Source organism: Aythya ferina (assembly GCF_964211825.1).
Source record: "Aythya ferina genome assembly, chromosome: 28".
Taxonomy (NCBI): Eukaryota; Metazoa; Chordata; class Aves; order Anseriformes; family Anatidae; genus Aythya; species Aythya ferina.
Window position 1 is genome coordinate 1,630,337 of NC_140325.1, and position 18,585 is coordinate 1,648,921.

At 56.5% G+C, this 18,585-nt stretch overlaps 2 protein-coding genes and 1 long non-coding RNA gene across 5 annotated transcripts; 2 read left to right on the forward strand and 1 right to left on the reverse strand.

Annotated features, from left to right (window-relative positions):
* Positions 1–817: 817 nt before the first annotated feature.
* On the reverse strand, positions 818–7,622 carry TROAP (trophinin associated protein). Of its 3 annotated transcripts, XM_084499976.1 has the most exons (9): positions 2,804–3,287; positions 2,495–2,541; positions 2,143–2,406; positions 1,991–2,064; positions 1,825–1,902; positions 1,657–1,743; positions 1,441–1,545; positions 1,260–1,352; positions 818–1,049 (listed from the first exon to the last, which is right to left on the reverse strand). In XM_084499976.1, exons 1-9 carry the CDS (start codon positions 3,238–3,240, stop codon positions 894–896), a joined length of 1,341 nt encoding a protein of 446 aa, XP_084356102.1. In that variant the 5' UTR covers positions 3,241–3,287; the 3' UTR covers positions 818–893. The 3 variants fall into 3 exon arrangements, with proteins under 3 accessions (XP_084356102.1, XP_084356104.1, XP_084356103.1); XM_084499978.1 differs by lacking the exons at positions 2,495–2,541; positions 2,804–3,287 and adding an exon at positions 7,310–7,622; XM_084499977.1 differs by lacking the exon at positions 1,260–1,352 and having other exon boundaries at positions 2,804–3,293.
* A 1,002-nt stretch (positions 7,623–8,624) lies between these two features.
* On the forward strand, positions 8,625–9,396 carry LOC311424673. Its single transcript, XR_014686157.1, has 3 exons — positions 8,625–8,897; positions 9,120–9,211; positions 9,298–9,396. It is a non-coding gene; the product is annotated as an uncharacterized lncRNA (long non-coding RNA).
* A 121-nt stretch (positions 9,397–9,517) lies between these two features.
* LOC311424551 (SUN domain-containing protein 2-like) lies at positions 9,518–18,401 on the forward strand (the record flags this gene model as incomplete). Its single annotated transcript, XM_084499844.1, has 13 exons — positions 9,518–9,546; positions 9,936–10,112; positions 10,473–10,543; positions 11,047–11,090; positions 11,565–11,605; positions 11,860–11,998; positions 12,601–12,685; positions 12,826–12,938; positions 13,441–13,608; positions 13,972–14,058; positions 14,630–14,668; positions 17,441–17,578; positions 17,979–18,401. The coding sequence occupies 13 exons, from the start codon at positions 9,518–9,520 to the stop codon at positions 18,063–18,065; spliced, it is 1,218 nt and encodes a 405-aa protein (XP_084355970.1). The 3' UTR covers positions 18,066–18,401.
* Between the last annotated feature and the right edge of the window lie 184 nt (positions 18,402–18,585).

Consider the following 18,585-nt stretch of genomic DNA (forward strand, 5'->3'; position numbering starts at 1 on the left):
ACATTCTCCTCAAGAAACTGGCTGCTCTTGGCTTGGACTGGTGCACGCTTCGTTGGGTTAAAAACTGGCTGGGTAGCCGGGCCCAAAGAGTTTGGTGAATGGAATCAAAGTTGTGGTAAATGGAGTCAAATCCAGCTGGAAGCCAGTCAATAGAGGAGTCCCCCAGGACTCAGTCCTGGGGCCGGTCCTCTTTAATATCTTTATCAATGATCTGGATGAGGGCATCGAGTGCACCCTCAGTAAGTTCGCAGATGACACCAAGTTAGGTGCGTGTGTCGATCTGCTCGAGGGTAGGAAAGCTCTGCAGGAGGATCTGGATAGGCTGCACCGATGGGCTGAGGTCAACTGCATGAAGTTCAACAAGGCCAAGTGCCGGGTCCTGCACCTGGGGCGCAATAACCCCAAGCAGAGCTACAGGCTGGGAGAGGAATGGTTGGAAAGCTGCCAGGCAGAGAAGGACCTGGGAGTGATGGTGGATAGTCGGCTGAATATGAGCCAGCAGTGTGCTCAGGTGGCCAAGAAGGCCAACGGCATCCTGGCTTGTATAAGAAGCAGTGTGGCCAGCAGGGCTAGGGAAGTGATAGTCCCCCTGTACTCGGCTCTGGTGAGGCTGCAGGGTGGCAGGAGGATGCCCCAAGATGTCCCCCACACACCACAGCCCCCCCCCAGGACCCCCTCCCCAGCACAGGCACTGCGTGACCATCACAGGGGGGGACAACGCAGCCCTGCCTGCCAGGGGGGCAGCACCCAAGGGCCCCCACGGGGGCTGTCCTGGAGAGCAGGGACTCCCAGCACCCACAGAGACCCCACAGCAACGTGCAGCACAGAAGAGTTTATTAGCAGCGCGGCGGTGCCCATGGGGGCAGCCCCCAGCCCCAGGGGGGTGGACGTGGTCACAGCTGCCCCGGGTGCTTGCAGGGGCCCTGGTGGGGGGACAGGGGGACCAGGCCGTGCTGGGCCACGCAGCCCCAAAGGTTCCTGAGCACCTCTGTCACGCCAGGAAGGTCCTGCAAGTCCTGCCACAGCAGCTGCAGCAGCAGGAGCACACGCTGCGGGGGGAAAGCCTGAGTGAACAGCTCTGCGTGGGACACCCCCGGCATGGGGGGGGCACCCCCCGAAACGAGGGGACGATCCCAGGATGCCCCCCACCTCCCTGCCCCACGCAGTCCCCTCCACCTCCCCAGGGAATGTCCCCCTGCCCCGCTCCCCCTCTGACCCCAGGTCTCCCTCACCTCCCTCCCCCCAAAAAGCCATCCCACCTGAGCCTTGGGCAGAGCCAGCACCGCATTCACGATCACCTTGGGGTCCTGCTGGCCCTTGTCCCCCCCGAAGAGCTGCACCACAGCCTTGTCCTGGGAGGAGGATCCCCCCCAGTTAAGCTCCATCCTCCACACCTCCCCACACCTCCCCAGGGACCACCCCCCCCCGGGACTTCCCCACCTGAGCTGTGCTGGAGCCTGGCGAGGTGCTGGGCAGAGCCTGCACTGGCCCCTCGGGGTCCTGCTGGCCCTCGTCCTCCCTGAAGAGCTGCACCACGATGTTCTCCTGCAGGGGAGGATGCCAAAAATCAAGGCAGACGTTGGGGGGGTGGGGGTGGGGGCACTGCCACAAGTCCCAGCCTCAAAAGAGGGGGACCCCAAAGGGCTCAGCACTCACCCAGGGTGGGGCCTCCTCCTTGCTGTCAGCAGCATCGGTGCTGGGGCCACGCTGGGGAGTCAGGGCCAGTCTCCACTTCAGGGGGCGCTGCGGGGTGACGCTGCCATCAGCAGGGGAGGGAGGGAGGGGGGCAGGCTTAGACCCCCAACCCCCTGGCTTGTCGCCCACCTGGTGGGTGCCCGACACGCAGCTGCGGGGGGTGAGGCGCGGCGTGCGGAAGAAGCGCTCTTTGGACACCTCGAGGCGCTGCAGGGCGAGACGGTGGGGGGGGGATTTGGGGGCGTGGGGCTCAGCACTGGTGCCTGCCCCTTAACAACCCCCCCCCAGTACAAACCATGGCCTTGGTGAGGGGCACACGGCGAGCCAAGCCAACATTGGATGGTCCAGATGCTCTGAGGGGCTCAGCATCTGCAGGCAGGGGGGTCCTGAGCCTCGGCACAGCCCCCCCAAGCAGCGTGGGGGCGGGGGGGGGAACAGGGGGCATACCTGGGGTGCTGCTTTCACTCGAGAGGAGGTCTGGGAATAGGGATGTGCTCTCCTGGGTAAGGAGGGAAGCTGGCGGTGCAGCCTGGGTCCCCCCCATAGTTTGTGTGGGCCCCTGTGCCCCCCGAGCAGCTCCTGCAGTGCCCCTGGCCAAGGGGACACGGGCAGGCACTCTGCGAGCCAGGCAGGGTTTGCCCCCAGCGGCTCCCCCCACCTCACTCAGCTGCTCGCTGGGCAGGACAGGGGCCAGCACAGCCGGGGGGGTCTCTGTGGGGAGGGAGAGGCAGAGTTATGGGGTGGGGGGGCAGCACCCAAACAGCTGGGGCCTGCAGGGGGTGGGGTGGGGGGCACCCACCTGCCTTTGCCGCTGCAGGGGGCTGCTGGTCTGTGTGTTTTTTGAGGCTGCAGAGGCGGGAGGGGATTTAGGGGTAGGGTTAGGAACCCCCCCCCCCAAAAAAAAAACAACAAAAAAACAGCGGGGGAGGGGGTGGCTGGGGGGCATTGTCCTGTGCATGGCTCGATCGTGGCAGGAACCGAGCACCCCCGGGACAGCCCCAAAGCCGGACCCGGTCCCGGGAGGGGCGTCCCGGCACCGGCCTCTCCCCTTCCTCCTCCTCCTCCTCCTCCTCCCCACCCCGGGGGGCTCCCCCCTCCCTCCCCTCACCTGCGGGACCGGGCCCCGGCCGCCTCCTTCGGGGCTTCACCGCGGGGCCCGAGACCCGGGGCGGCGGCAGGGAGGGCGCGGGGGAGCGGGGGGGCCCCGGGAACCCGAAGGGAGAAACCGGAGGCGCGGTCGAGGAGGCGCTGGAGGGGCCGCGAGGCCTGCGGGGAGCGGGACGCGGAGCGGCGGCGGCTCCGGGCGGCGGCCCCGGGGGCGCTCCCTTGGGTGCGGAGGGAGCCGAGGCGCAGCGGGACGCGTCCGGCCAGAGAGGCCCTGCCGGCGCCGCCGGGCCCAGCCTTGGGCCGCGCTCCCGGTACCACTCCCACTCCCGGTCCTCTGAGGATCGCGGCCAGCGCCGCCGGGTCCGCCTGGAACGGGGGAGTCCCGCGGGGCTCCGCGGCCGGGCTCCCTCCGCCGCCGGCGAGGCCGCGAGACGCCATGGGGGCTCCGCGCCCTGCGCCCGGCCCTGCCGGGACCCCCTCTGCGAGCCCCGCTCCGCGCGCCGCCGGTTTACAAACTAACGGCGGCGGGGATTGGTCCCCGCGCGGGGCGGGGTGGGCCAATAGGAGGCTTCGCGACGGAAGCGGCGCGGTCGGGATTGGTCAGCGCCGCTCAAGCACCGCCCCCTATCAGCTGTCCCGGCAGGGAGTGGCCGACCATAGAGAGGAGGCGGCGGCACAGCGCCCCCCTGCGGACGGGGGGAGAGCGGCGGGCGCGGGAGGGGTCGGGGGTCCCGGTCCCGGTCCCGGTCCCGGTCCCACAGAATCACAAAATCATTACAGAATTACAGAATTACAGAATTTCTAGGTTGGAAGAGACCTTAAGATCATCGAATCCAACCTCTGACCTAACGCTAACAGTCCCCACTAAACCATATCCCTAAGCTCTACATCTAAACGTCTTTTGAAGACTTCCAGGGATGGTGACTCCACCACTTCCCTGGGCAGCCTGTTCCAGTGCCTCACAACCCTTTCAGTGAAGAAGTTCTTCCTAACATCCAACCTAAAACTCTCCTGGCTCAACTTAAGCCCATTCCCCCTCGTCCTGTTACCAGGTACGTGGGAGAACAGACCAACCCCCACCTCGCTACAGCCTCCCTTGCGGTACCCATAGAGAGCGATAAGGTCACCCCTGAGCCTCCTCTTCTCCAGGCTGAACAAGCCCAGCTCCCTCAGCCGCTCCTCATAAGCCTTGTTCTCCAGACCCCTCACCAGCTTCGTTGCCCTTCTCTGCACCCGCTCAAGCACCTCCATGTCCTTCTTGTAGCGAGGGGCCCAAAACTGAACACAGTACTCGAGGTGCGGCCTCACCAGAGCCGAGTACAGGGGGACGATCACCTCCCTAGCCCTGCTGGTCACGCTGTTCCTGATACAAGCCAGGATGCCGTTGGCCTTCTTGACCACCTGAGCACACTGCTGGCTCATATTCAGCCGACTGTCCACCATCACTCCCAGGTCCTTCTCTGCCTGGCAGCTTTCCAACCATTCCTCTCCCAGCCTGTAGCTCTGCTTGGGGTTATTGAGCCCCAGGTGCAGGACCCGGCATTTGGCCTTGTTGAACTTCATGCAGTTGACCTCAGCCCATCGGTGCAGCCTATCCAGATCCTCCTGCAGAGCTTTCCTACCCTCAAGCAGATCGACACACGCACCTAACTTGGTGTCATCTGCGAACTTACTGAGGGTGCACTCGATGCCCTCATCCAGATCATCGATGAAGATATTAAAGAGGACCGGCCCCAGCACCGAGCCCTGGGGGACGCCACTAGTGACTGGCCTCCAACTGGACTTGGCTCCATTCACCACGACTCTTTGGGCCCGGCTATCCAGCCAGTTTCTAACCCAACGAAGCGTGCGCCAGTCCAAGCCAAGAGCAGCCAGTTTCTTGAGGAGAATGCTGTGGGAGACGGTGTCAAAAGCCTTGCTGAAGTCCAGGTAGACCACATCCACAGCCTTTCCCTCATCCACCCAGCGCGTCACTCTGTCATAGAAGGAGATCAGGTTCGTCAGGCATGACCTGCCTTTCATAAAGCCATGCTGACTGGGCCTGATCGCCTGCTTCCCCTGCAAGTGTTGCGTGATGACTCTCAGGAGGATCTGCTCCATGAGCTTCCCTGGCACTGAGGTCAAACTGACAGGCCTGTAGTTTCCCGGGTCTGCCCTCCGGCCCTTCTTGTAGATGGGCGTCACGTTTGCTAGCCGCCAGTCGATTGGGACCTCCCCTGATAGCCAGGACTGCTGATAAATGATGGATAGTGGCTTGGCCAGCTCCTCTGCCAGTTCCCTCAGTACCCTTGGGTGGATCCCATCCGGCCCCATCGACTTGTGCACATCTAAGTGCCGTAGCAGGTCACCAACCAGTTCTTCATGGATAATGAGGGCCACATCCTGCTCCCCATCCCCTTCCACCAGCTCAGGGTACTGAGTATCCAAAGAACATCCGGTATTGCCGCTAAAGACTGAGGCAAAGAAGGCATTGAGCACCTCCGCCTTTTCCTCATCTCTTGTAACTAAGTTTCCCCCCGCATCCAGTAGAGGATGGAGATTCTCTTTAGTCCTCCTTTTTGTGTTGATGTATTTATAGAAACGTTTTTTGTTATCTTTAACGGCAGTAGCCAGATTGAGCTCCAGATGAGCTTTGGCCTTCCTAATTTTGTCCCTGCACAGCCTCGCTACTTCTTTAAAGTCCTCCTTAGTGGCCTGCCCACTTTTCCAAAGCTTATAAACCCTCTTTTTCCTCCTAAGATCAAGCCACAATTCTCTGTTGAGCCAGGCCAGTCTTCTTCCCCGCCAGCTCGTCTTTGGGCATGTGGGTACAGACCGTTCCTGCGCCATTAAGACTTCCCTCTTGAAGAGCGCCCAGCCTTCCTGGACCCCTCTGCCCTTCAGAACCACCTCCCAAGGGACTCCATCAACCAGTGTCCTGAGCAGCTCAAAGTCAGCCCTCCGAAAGTCCAATACAGCGGTTTTACTGGTCCCCTTCCTGGCCTCGCCAAGAATAGTGAACTCCACCATTGCGTGGTCACTCTGCCCAAGACAGCTCCCGACGATCACGTCCTCCACCAGTCCTTCTCTGTTTGTGAAGAGAAGGTCTAGCGGGGCACCTCCCCTGGTAGGCTCACTAACCAGCTGCGTCAGGAAGCTATCTTCCACGCTCTCCAGAAACCTCCTAGACTGCTTTCTCAGGGCTGTGTTGTGCTTCCAGGATATGTCAGGGAAGTTGAAGTCCCCCACGAGTACAAGAGCTGATGATTTTGCAACCTCTGTCAGCTGCCTGTAGAATTCCTCATCCGTCTCCTCATCCTGGTTCGGCGGTCTATAGCAGACCCCGACCAGGACACTAGCCTTGTTGTCCCTGCCGATCCTAACCCAAAGGGACTCGACCTTGTCATTCCCAACCTCGAGTTCTACAACCTCGAAAGACTCTCTAATATAGAGAGCCACACCACCACCCCTTCTATGCTGCCTGTCCCTTCTATAGAGCTTATAGCCAGGCATTGCAGCACTCCAGTCATGAGACTGGTCCCACCACGTCTCCGTGATGGCAACCAAGTCGTAGCCTGCCTGCCGCACGATGGCTTCCAGCTCCTCCTGTTTGTTACCCATGCTGCGTGCATTGGTGTAGATGCACTTCAGCTGGGCCATTGCCTTATCCTCCGGCCTTGCCATTGTTCCCCCTAGCACAGCCCCAACAATCCTAGCCTCAGCCCCATCCCCCTTCCTACCTAGTTTAAAGCCCTCTCAATGAGCCCTGCCAGCTCCTGGCCCAGGATCCTTTTTCCCCTAAAAGATAGGGACCCGTCTGCGGCCATCAGGCCAGGTGCTGAGTAAAGTGCCCCATGATCAAAAAAAACAAGATTTCTGCGTTGGCACCAGCCCCGGAGCCACGTGTTTAACAGGTGGGCTTTCCGTGTCCTCTCTGAACCCCTCCCTGCCACCATAGGGATGGACGAAAACACCACCTGCACTCCCGCTCCATCCACTAACCGACCCAGTCCCCTGAAGTCCCTTTTGATAGCCTTGAGGCTTCTCTCTTCGATGTTATCACTGCCCGCCTGGACTATCAAAAGGGGGTAATAGTCAGAGGGGCGTACCAGGTTAGGAAGCTTCCTGGCAACGTCCCTGACCCTGGCCCCAGGGAGGCAGCAGACTTCCCTACGGGTAGGGTCAGGCCGACAAATAGGGCCCTCTGTTCCCCTAAGAATCGAGTCACCAACAACAATAACCCTCCTGTCTTTCTTGGTGGAGGCAGTCCTGAGGCGCGGAGTTGATCTCCTCGCCCCAGGCATCCTCCTGGGAACATTTGCTACCTCTTCCTCACACACCGGCCTCTCAATCTCTAGGGCCTCAAACCTGTTGTGTAAGGGCACCTGGGAAGGTGGGGCCGGAAGGGGAGAGCATCGCCTGCGATGTCGAGCAGGGACCTGTTTCCATTCCTCCTCAGCTCCCAGATCCCCTCCCTCTGCCCGACAGGGACAGGGCGGGGGGTCCGCCCCCATCTGGGGAGTCTCACCTCGGCACCTCCCCTTGAGGCCCTGCAGGGAGTTACTCCAGAAGTCTATCTCCCGCTCACACTCCCTGATGGCCCTCAACCTCTCCACCTCCTCCTTGAGCTCCGCCACCATGCGGACCAGATCATCCACCTGCTCGCACCTCACGCACGCAGTTTCTCTGCCTCCCGCCGATGGCAGCAACAGGCTCAGACACTCCTTGCATCCGGTGACCTGAACTGCGGCATTTTTTAACGGGTAGTCGGTCTGCGTGTGTACCGACTTTCTGGAGAGCGCGCCGTGCCTGGTGGCGACCATTATCGCCTAGTTACGGCTGTTGTTAACGAGGTGTTGTTTGTGTGTAGGGGGAGCGCTCTGCCCTTCCTGCACGCCCTGCCTGCACGCCCTGCCTGCGCGAACTGCCGCGCTAACTGCCGCGCCACTCCCTCTGACGCGCCACGCCCTGTTTGCCCGCCCTGGTCGCTCGCGCTCCCTAGGGGCTGCTTTTGAACGGCTGGGGAGGGGGCGCTGCTGGCTCCGCCTTCGCCTCGTCAGCCTCCCTCACGAGAGCTGCCGGGTCCTGGCGGCTCCCTCAAGTAGGCTCGATGCCGGACAAAATTAGCCCTGCCTGGCCCGATCCCCCGCTCCGCTGCAGAACGCGTCTGCCCCGGAGCCGATCGCCTCGGCAAATCTCCCCCCACAGTTTGCAGAATCACAGAGTTGTAGGGGTTGGAAGGGACCTCGAGAGCTCATCGGGACCAACCCCCCTGCCAAAGCAGCTCCCTACAGCAGGCTGCCCACGTAGGCCTCCAGACGGGCCTTGAATATCTCCAGAGAAGGAGACCCCACAGCCTCCCTGGGCAGCCTGTCCCAGCGCTCCGGCACCCTCTCTGTGAAGAATTTCTTTCGCCTGTTGGTGCGGAACTGCCTGGGCTCCATTTTGTGGCCACCTCCATTTTGAGGGTGATGAAGGCTCTGCACCCCCACGAAGGGAGGAAGGCTTGTAGCTCCTGGGCCTTCCTCTTTCCCTTTTTAAACACTGGGGCTAGATTTTCCCTCCTGCAGTCAGTGGGAACTCCTTAAACGCACTTCCACAACTTCTCAGGTATGAGGGACAGTGGCTTAGCAAGTCCACTGGTTCCCTCAGGACCCGTGGATGTACGCTGAAGACATCATCGTGTGGGGCAACCCAGGAGAGGATGCTTTTGAGAAAGGTGTAGTAGGTTTACGTGGCAAGGTTTTGGTAGCAGGAGGCCATAGGGGTGGTTTCTGTGAGAAAGATCTAGAAGCTGCCCCATGTTTGGGAAGGGCCCCATTGTTTTCCAGAGCTGAGCCAGTAAGTGATGTTGTTTTGCGCCTCTGTGAGAGCATATTTATGCTCACAGAGCATAATTAAGCTCTCATTGCTTTCTACAACCTCCTCAGGAGGTTGTAGAAAGCAATGAGGTGGCCTCTTGGCCTTCTCTTCTCCAGCCTCGACAACCCAGGTGCCCTCAGCCTCTCCTCACAGGACAAAGCTTTCACCAGCTTTGTTGCCCTCCTCTGGATGCTTTCAAGGACGTTCACATCCCTTTTATATCGTGGAGCCCAGAAGTGCACACAACACTCAAGGTGAGGCTGCACACATAGTAAATACAGCAAGATAATTAGTTATTAACTAATTAATTAATTAAATGCAGCAAGATAATTAACAGCTGGCTTTACTGGGTTGAACGCACTCCAGAACAACGTAAGGGGCAAGGAAGGGGGATGCTTGGGACACTGGCGTGGCCTGACAAGGGAGGTCCTGGGGTCTGGGGGCCCTCCCGTGCTGAGTTTTCGCCTCCTTCCCAGCCACACAGTTTGGGCAGGTCCTTGTGCACCTGGACACCACACAGCAGGATTTAGCTGGTGTTCTCAAGGACAACACCGTGCTGCTGGCAGAGGCGAGTCTCAGCAGCATGTGCTGGGGTGGGAGGGGTCCCCATCCTGTCCCCCCTGCTCACTCCCTTCCCCACTGACCCCCCTGCAGGTCCAGAAGACGATGAAGGAAAACCTGGCCATTGCAGAGGACAACCTTGCTGACATAGAAGCCCGCATCAAGCTGCTGCAAAAGTGAGAGCACCCTGGAGCACCTTTTGAGAAAGGGGAGAAAATAATAAAAAATTGGATGGCTGCTTTTTTCACGTTAAACACAGTAAGGTGAAAGGATGTGCACTGGAAATGCATTTATTTAGGAGTAACTTGGCAAGATGGAGGTCATCAGCTCCCTACGGATGTGGTCAGTAAAAGAGCAGCTATGCCCATGCCTGAGGCCTCGCCGACAGATTCTCGTTGTGCACCTGCGCGGGGGCTCCGTCTGCACTGGCTCCCAAGCCCTCACCTCCCTCCTCTGCACCCCTTGTGCTGAGGCTGTTGGGGCGTATTTGGGGCTAGCACATGCCATATAAGGGCATATGACGTCATCCCTCCTTTATGATGTCACAGCCAGACACAGTATATAAGGCGGCTGTGGTGGAGCTCGGCTGCCCACTCGAGTGGAACCACGACAGCTTTGAGAAGGCAGAGCTGCGGACTAACCCACAGGATCTCTCCTTGCTGGGCAGCCCCTCTGAGGTCATCAGGGACGCCACCTTACAATTACAGCTGTTGCTTCTTGTGATGTCACAGCTGGCTGTCCTTTATTAAACCCTGCACTGACGAGGTGTGCAGCGGCACCAACCAGAGAGGCTTCCAGAACCAGCCGGAGCCCAGAAAGGATCTTCTTGGGTCTTGGGAGGGGAGCAGACTTTTCCATATGCCTGGCCAGTGTGCTGGTGCTGCGGAGATGCCAGCCAGGCTGGGCAGGTAGGTGCAGGAGAGCCCAGAAAGCTGGGAGGGGAAAGTGAGAAGCCCTGCATGCTGTCTGGATTCCTTCAGCCAGGAAACCCAGCAACCCTCTTTTGTGGGCACAGCCCTGCTCCTTCTCTGGGGAGAGATGAATGGGGCCAGGCTGCTTTCCCCCTGTCACGCCAGAGTTCTTAAGCCACCTTTGCATACCGTGGGTGGTGTGCCACTAGCCAGATCTTACCAAAGGCCCGCGGGCCCTCAGGGGTTCAGCTGTATTGAGCAGAGGAAACTGGTGACAAGCTAGCTCCTCAACAGATGCCTGGAAAATGTGTGTCCCAAAAGTGGGCTGTGATAACCACAGTCTTCCCTCTCCTTTAGAAGAAGCGTCACTCACCAGAAAGGCAGGAGGATTCTCAAGCTCCTTCTTCTTCTGCTTCCAGTCCTTTTTGGTGAGTATTCCTTGACCAAAAATCATCTTTGCAGAGCTAGGGAGAGAGACTGTCCTTGTACACCATTGACAAGCCCATTTCTGTGATGCAGTGAATGCCACCGATGTCCTTTACAGGCAGGCTCCTGCCTGCCTAAGGCTTTGTATGGCTGCTGGCAGTGACAGGCTTGCAGCCAGTAAAATTCCCTAAGTATAGCTTTATAGCTTTGCTTTTTGACCCTGTGAGTAGAATCAACCGTGGTCTCTGTGCATGTTCTCCAGGCACTAGACCACACCACTGGTCTCGTCAGCAGGTCTGTCGGAGCAGGGCTCCTCCATTTTCTAAATTTTCTAAATTCCATTTTCTGGGCCTGGTGTATGACCAGGAGGTTGGGGTGGAAGCCTCTCTCTGCAGTTGCAGCTGTCCCAGCCAAACCCCTCCGTGGGTGTGAAAGAAGAAAATGGGGCTACAGGGATCATTAGCAGTCTAAGAAAATAACTCTCTCTTGATGATGTGACCCACAGCTGGTGACTACTGCTGGACACTGTGGGGAAAAGAAGCATTGCAAGTAAGTCTTGGTGTGGGAAAGCCAATGCCTGCAAAGGCCACGGATCTGCCCTGCTGTGTCCATGTGGAAAATGAGGAGTTTGGTCAAAGGCTCATCACTGCTGAGACAGAGAGTGGGTGGTGGGCAATTGTGTTGGTCAGTCCATCTTGGCACCTGGATGGGCTTCAATGTGCAGACGGATCTTCCCAAGTGACCTGTGCAGGGACAGGATGAAGAGAGGAGCACTTTGGCAGAAGAGGCGTTTGCTCCCTCTGTACTGCTGGGAGAGGCTGGGTGGGATAGGAAAGCAAATGGGAATGCAGACGGTGCTCTGCTGAGCATGGCTAGTTAAAGAGCCCGACTGTTGGGTTGGGATCTCTCAAAACTGCCTCAAAGCAGGGGAAAATTTTGCCAGCTGTTACTGGGGCATTCTCCTTTGGGAAGCCCTGGCAGTGCTCCTCGTGCTTTCTCCAGTGGAGTGTCTTTATCTTCCAGACAACGTTAGCGGTGCCTGAAGCAGAGCACAAGTCTACCGGGTAAGAGCGCTTTCTTGACATGGAAGTTTTCCTGGGGATTTGGCTCAGCCAGCTGTGTGCTATTTTTGCACTCCCTTGCCTTGTTTTCAGGGCTCCCGACCTTTACCTAGGGTAGTGGAAAGGAGCCTTTTGTAAACCAGAGTAAGGGAAAAGGGGCTGAGGGGGTTGGGGAAGGGGGGAGGTAGATGGCCCATGGGAACCCTTTCCTCCGATGGGCAGCTGCTGGACAAGATCTGCTTTCCCTTTGCCTCCAGGACCTCACTGGTTTGGCGTGACCAGAAGAGGCAGGAGCTCCAGGAGAAGGAAGCCCATGTGTCTGCTGTAGTGGAACAGTTTGTGCAGGCAGTGAGCAAGGTTCTGGAAGATAATCACATCCAAGGGGAGAAGAGAGAGGTAAAGGTGCTGGGGGCGAGTCAGAGAGCTCAGTGCCCTCTGAGGGGTTCCTCCTGCTGGTTCCTCTAGGCCCTTTTCGGTGGTAGCTCTGTCCTTGTGCTGCCTGCCCCACACCTGACTGCCAGGGCTCAGTTTTGCTTGCACTCTGAGCAGCACTGTGAACTTCTCCCTGGGCTGGGTGTCCAGCCAGGCACCTGCTGGGCTTGGCTCAGCTTTGGAGGCCCTTCCTAGAAACTTGCAGGTCAGTCCCATCCTCCGGCCCAGCTGGAAGGGGGCCTCTGCATGCAGCAGCTGGCTCAGGGCATGACTCCATCTCCAGGCTGGTCTGGAGAGTACACAGGGTGGGGAACATGGCTCTCAGGCAGAACCTGAAGGCGGTCTGTGCTTTGGCTCTGGACACTGGTGGCCTTTTCCAGGCTTCACGTGGTTCATCTGGGAATGCTCACAGTCTGGCACCTTTTCTGACAGGTCTTGCCTTGGGTTTTCTGACACGGAGCCCTTCCTTAGCTCTCTGCTAGGAGTCTGCTCATGCAGAACTGCTGTGTGTTTGTGCTCACTGCTGTATCTCCATTCCTTTTTTTTTTATTATTATTTTTCCCCAGAACATTCTGCACTTCACAAGGAACGCCTTTGAAAAGGCGCTTAAAATCTACACCTGGATGCCTGACTGGGCCCTGAAATCCTTAGGTATGTAGACAGAGTTCAGCTTGTGTCTGACTCTCCCCAAAGCAACAAGCTCTGCATTCAGCGTGAGAAACACATCATAATTCACTGCTTCTGCTAATCTCCTGCCTGTCCTGGTGAACTTCTTCCCATATTCATTTCAGGTGCCACAATTGATGTGCAGAGGACTTCCAAGAGTTATGGTGGGAAAGACGCAAAGAAGTGGTGGATTTTTCCACTCTTTTCTTTTGCAAAATATCCAGAGACTATATTGCAGGTATTGCAAGAGAAATTGTGACAGCTGGTTTACTTTCTTGCTTTCTGGTTGGGAGACCATGCGTTTCTAGCGTGGGTGGGAGTTCTGTGTGTGTGCTGAGCCATGGAAGCTGCAAGAGATGTTCTCTATTCCCCCCAGCACTGATCTGGTCAACCAAATCAGCCTGAAGAATGCCTGAAATGGTCCTCACAGGTCCAGCTCAGTTTTTGAAGGGTGATGGAGTGCCATACATGTACATTAGGAACACCACCCTGCCTCTGCCTTTCAGAAAGCCTCTCAGGCCTCTGCCTTTGAGAAAGCAGAACTGGATTGCGAAAGGCAATTGAGCCTAGGCACTCTCAAAACTTGTGCATCTTCACCTTCTGTTCATAGCCTAGCGTTTACCTGTGAGCTGAATTGCGACCTATAGAGAAGGCAAGGTCTGTGGCTCCTTGCTGAACAGCCAGATCTGTTGGCCCTCTGACTGCCTTGCCACTGACGGTCACTGGCTTTCTCGTTGCAGCCCAGTATCTCCCCAGGCGACTGCTGGGCCTTCCAAGGATCTCAGGGACACGTCGTCATTCGGTTGCCGGTGAAAATCTGGCCAGCAGCTTTTACCATCTGGCATATCTCCAGGACAGTCTCTCCTTCCGGAGAAGTCAGCAGCGCCCCCAGAGAGTTTGCTGTCTCTGTAAGTCTCTGCCTGGCACTTCTTTTTGGGAGGCCCTGGCCGCAAGGAAAAGCAGTGCCAGAAAGCGTGGTGTGTTCCCTCAGGTATCTGAGGATTGGTTGCTGCAGAGCACCGCATCTTATCGAGGGGCACTGGAGACACTTGAGCATTGTTAGACACGCCTGGAACCTTCTTCTGTGGTTCACAGACAAGGATCTGGGAGCAATTGCTCCAAGTGCCCTGACTTGGGTTCACTCTCACTTGCACTAGAATACTGCTAGAGCCAAGGAAGGTGGGAAAGGGTTCCCAGCTTTGGCCTCAGCATATTCTTTTTCTGATGGCCTGCTTGAGACTGACCTGCCCCCATCATCTCTTGTCTTTGAGGGAGTGGATGAGGACAAAATGGAAACGCTCCTTGGGCTATTCACCTACAACGTGGATGGAATGATTGCTCAGACCTTCCATGTGCAGGTATGGCAAGTGCGTGTGGGCAGGATGGCAGGGAGGAAGGACGGGTTGTCTGCTAGTCTCTGGAAGAGAGGGTTCAGATGATCACCCAAGCCACCCTCTGCTCTCCCATGTGGCTGCCTCCTGCTGGCAGGATGAGGTGGTTAGCCCACCTTTGGAAGTGCTTTCCTTTTCTTTCTGGTAAAGCAGAAAAAGCAGCAGTGGGAAGGGGCTCTGGAAGGGAATTAGTCCCCTTTAGGGCGAGGAGGAAGAACTGGGGGTGGGAGGGGAGATTGCAGACATCTGTCTCCATCAGCAAGACTGTCCCAGTGTCCCAAGGCAGCATAGGCAGCAGAGCAACTTGGGTTTCCATAGCTCCCCTCAGCAAGCCTCTGAGGCCAGGGCTTTGCTGTCTAGGCACAGAGGGTGCCTCTATGGCCCTGGTGAGAAAGGGCCTTCTGATTTCCCTTGCTTCCTCCTCTGTCGGGGCTGCCATTTGGTCTGCAGCAAGGGGAGTGCTGGCAAAGAGAGCTACATGGTTGTGCTGCAGTTCTTCCCACCTGAGTAATGATGCTTCCCCTTGTTTTCTTTACAGAAGAAGCCTCCCAAAACGTTCCGCCATATCAGATTGGAGGTGCGAAGCAACTGGGGAAACCCAGAATACACCTGCATCTATCGAGTGCAGGTTCATGGGTGGATAGAAAAGCCACAAGAATTTCTTAAACACGAATAATAATGTTAGAAAGACGTGGCAGCTCAGTTTCATGTGTTTCAGCCAACCCTGAGGGTGGTCCCTGAAGCAGTGCACTGGGTTTACGTGACAAGGCGTTGGTAGCCGGAGGGGGCTGCAGGGGTGTTCTGAGTTTTAAATTGGGTGTTGCTGCCATTCTGCAGCCACCCCCTGACAGTATAAAAGCAGTCCCTAGGGAGGGCCATGACCCAGGAATGCTGCAAACAGGACGCCCAAATGGGATAGGCTTGGCAGTTAGCACAGGCAGTTTGCGTGGGGCTGGGAGGAGCATGGGGAGTATCCTCTCCTCCCTTTCCCACCTCCCTTTCTCTTCCTCCCCTCTCCTTTGGGAACTCTGCCTCTTACAACTTAGAATTTTAGCAAGGAAGCTACCACAGGGAGTTCTAGCGAGCCTGCTAGTTTGCCGTGGTTGGACCCCAGCAGAAGGCTGTTGTCGAGAAAAATGAATGGAGACCCAGACAGAGGTCCCACGCAAACATGTGAGTGCACAGGGCTCGGGCTGCCAGAGTGCCAGATACAGGATGCATCTCGGGATGCGAGTGCCAGAGCCTGGCCCTTGCAGTGCAGGGCAGCAGAGACAACTCCTGCATCAGATGCGACCAGGTGAATGATTTACTCAGCCTTGTGGCTGACCTGAAGGAAGAGGTGGGGAGGCTGAGGAGCGTTAGGGAGAGTGAGACGGAGATAGATTGGTGGAGCCCGTCCCTAGCAGCCCTGAGGCTTAGGCAGCCAGCAGAGGCTCCGTGAGAAGCACATCACCCCCTACTGCCTTGTGAGCAGCTAATAGGAGGGGACCAGCAGGCAGACAGAGCTCCTGCCACAGAGAACCCCCTCTCGTCTCTTCTCCTCTTCTCTTCTCCCCCTAACAATGATGGTGATGAACTGGGGGACAGGGGGCAATGGCAAAACACTGAGGTCAGTATTACAAACGTAACAGGTACACCAGCCCGGTGGTTCCCCTACGTCCCCAGCTGCCCCTGCAGAACAGGTACGCTGCTCTGCGAGGACAACTGGACAATGGTGAAGGTGATGGCTCTTCCTATGTGGAGGTGTCACCAAAGTCTAATCAGACTACCCCTTGCATTAAAACCTCCTCCTTAAAAAGGAGGTTTTTGTTGTTTCAGGTAGGCAGTGATGAAATAGGAAGGCCTTCTCTAAGGACTATGAAGAAGGACTTCAGAGCCTTGGGGAGACTGGCCAAGGGTTCGGGAGCGCAAGTCGTGTTCTCCTCTACCCCTCCAGTTAGAGGAAGAAATGAGGGACTGGACGTAATGAGCTATCAGATTAAGACTTGGCTTTGAGTCTGGTATCACTGGCAGGGGTTTGGGTTTTTTGACCTTGGCTCAATTTACATGAGACCAGGCCTGCTGAGAACAGACAGGAATAGCTTATTCCACCATCAGAAAAGGGTTTTAGGATGAGAGTTGGCTTTTTTCAGTTGGTATGAAGGGGGGTGGGGGTGGAACCGGGGTCACTAGAATGGAGCCTGAATGTAACATGCCAGTTCTTGTGGGTGAGGAATGTGCTAGCAAGACATTGCAGTCTTGTGTTGAGATGGCGAAGATGCTAAAACTTATCTGAATTAATATTTAGCTACATATATGGTAAAATATCCTAATTATCGGGATGTAAATTGAAACCTAAAAATATCCTAATTACTCGGGATGTAGATGAGAAACAGATGTAAAAAGATATCGCTCAAGGCCAATGGATGAGGGAAGGACGAACAACTTGGTGGCAGGAAACAAGGCAAAGATAAACAAAAAACTTCTAAATACTGTCCAACAGAAGGTCAAAGTCCAGAAAGGCAGAACATTTAACCTCCTCTTCTTCGTTGCCTTCATCCTGAAAGCCCCCTGCCCACGACCACCAGGCTACATTGCACAGGCACAACCAGAAGGAGTTAAGGGCGAGGAGTATGGAAATGAGTACTTGGAAGAGGTCTGCCTTTTGGGGGAAAATAATGAATATGTATTAGAGCTCATGTAACATGTAACAGTATTCATGTATAATGTTGTGAGAAACGACCGGGCAGGTGTGCACCTTTTTGAGGGAAGCTATTCCCAGTGCGCCCAGTGCACCGCAATAAAGTATGCCTACTTTACAACACCATGGTTGTGGAGTCTTTTCTGCGTGTCAGTGTCTTGGTGAAGGAGGAGGATGGCATAACATTCTGCAGGAAGGACACAAGGGTTGGTTAACTATGGAAACACCCAAGTATGGTCAAGAGGGTATTAGGGCTTTTCCGTCCCAAAAGGTGGCATTTACAGCAATGCACGCAGTATGGGTAACAACCAGGAGGAGCTGGAGGCCACTGTGCTAGAGGAAACTTTGATGTAGTTGCCATCACAGAAACCTGGCTCTCTGATTCTAGGCTTTTGTAGTAGGTTTACGTGGCAAGGTTTTGGTAGCAGGAGGCCATAGGGGTGGTTTCTGTGAGAAAGATCTAGAAGCTGCCCCATGTTTGGGAAGGGCCCCATTGTTTTCCAGAGCTGAGCCAGTAAGTGATGTTGTTTTGCGCCTCTGTGAGAGCATATTTATGTGAGAGCATATTTATGCTCTCACAGAGCATAATTAAGCTCTCATTGCTTTCTACAACCTCCTCAGGAGGTTGTAGAAAGCAATGAGGTGGCCTCTTGGCCTTCTCTTCTCCAGCCTCGACAACCCAGGTGCCCTCAGCCTCTCCTCACAGGACAAAGCTTTCACCAGCTTTGTTGCCCTCCTCTGGATGCTTTCAAGGACGTTCACATCCCTTTTATATCGTGGAGCCCAGAAGTGCACACAACACTCAAGGTGAGGCTGCACACATAGTAAATACAGCAAGATAATTAGTTATTAACTAATTAATTAATTAAATGCAGCAAGATAATTAACAGCTGGATTTACTGGGTTGAATGCACTCCAGAACAACGTAAGGGGCAAGGAAGGGGGATGCTGGGGACAGTGGCGTGGCCTGACAAGGGAGGTCCTGGGGTCTGGGGGCCCTCCCGTGCTGAGTTTTCGCCTCCTTCCCAGCCACACAGTCTGGGCAGGTCCTTGTGCACCTGGACACCACACAGCAGGATTTAGCTGGTGTTCTCAAGGACAACACCGTGCTGCTGGCAGAGGCGAGTCTCAGCAGCATGTGCTGGGGTGGGAGGGGTCCCCATCCTGTCCCCCCTGCTCACTCCCTTCCCCACTGACCCCCCTGCAGGTCCGGAAGACGGTGAAGGAAAACCTGGCCATTGCAGAGGACAACCTTGCTGACATAGAAGCCCGCATCAAGCGGCTGCAAAAGTGAGAGCACCCTGGAGCACCTCCCTGAGCATCTGCATCCCCCCCCAGCGTCATGGTCCCCTGGGAATCTCTCCCTCTGCCTGCAAGTAGCTGTCCCTGTTTGTGTGTACCTGGCCGTGCTCCCCTGCACAGAACGGGGCTGTGGAGGGGCCCTTCCCAGCCCTCCATTAGCACCCAGGGGTGGGTCACTGCCTCCCATACCTGTGGTCACGCTGAGGTCTGTTTGATGCCCTCTGCTAGCCCCACACACTGGTAAGCTGCCAAGCAGACATTCAGCAGGCGTATTTGGCTTTGCTCCATCACTGTTTTCAGCAATAAATATATTGCTGCTTCTCTCTTACAAGGGAAGTGCGTGATTCCTTTTGCAACACAGGGAGAAGCACAGATTTCTGAGCTGGGATTCTTCTTGTTGTTTCATATTGCTCACTGTGGGGTGCATCAAACACCCAGCAGGCCACCAACTGCTCGGCAGCATCATGCAGTCAGCACCGGCCATGCAGAATGTCTGCCCTGCCCTTCCCCGC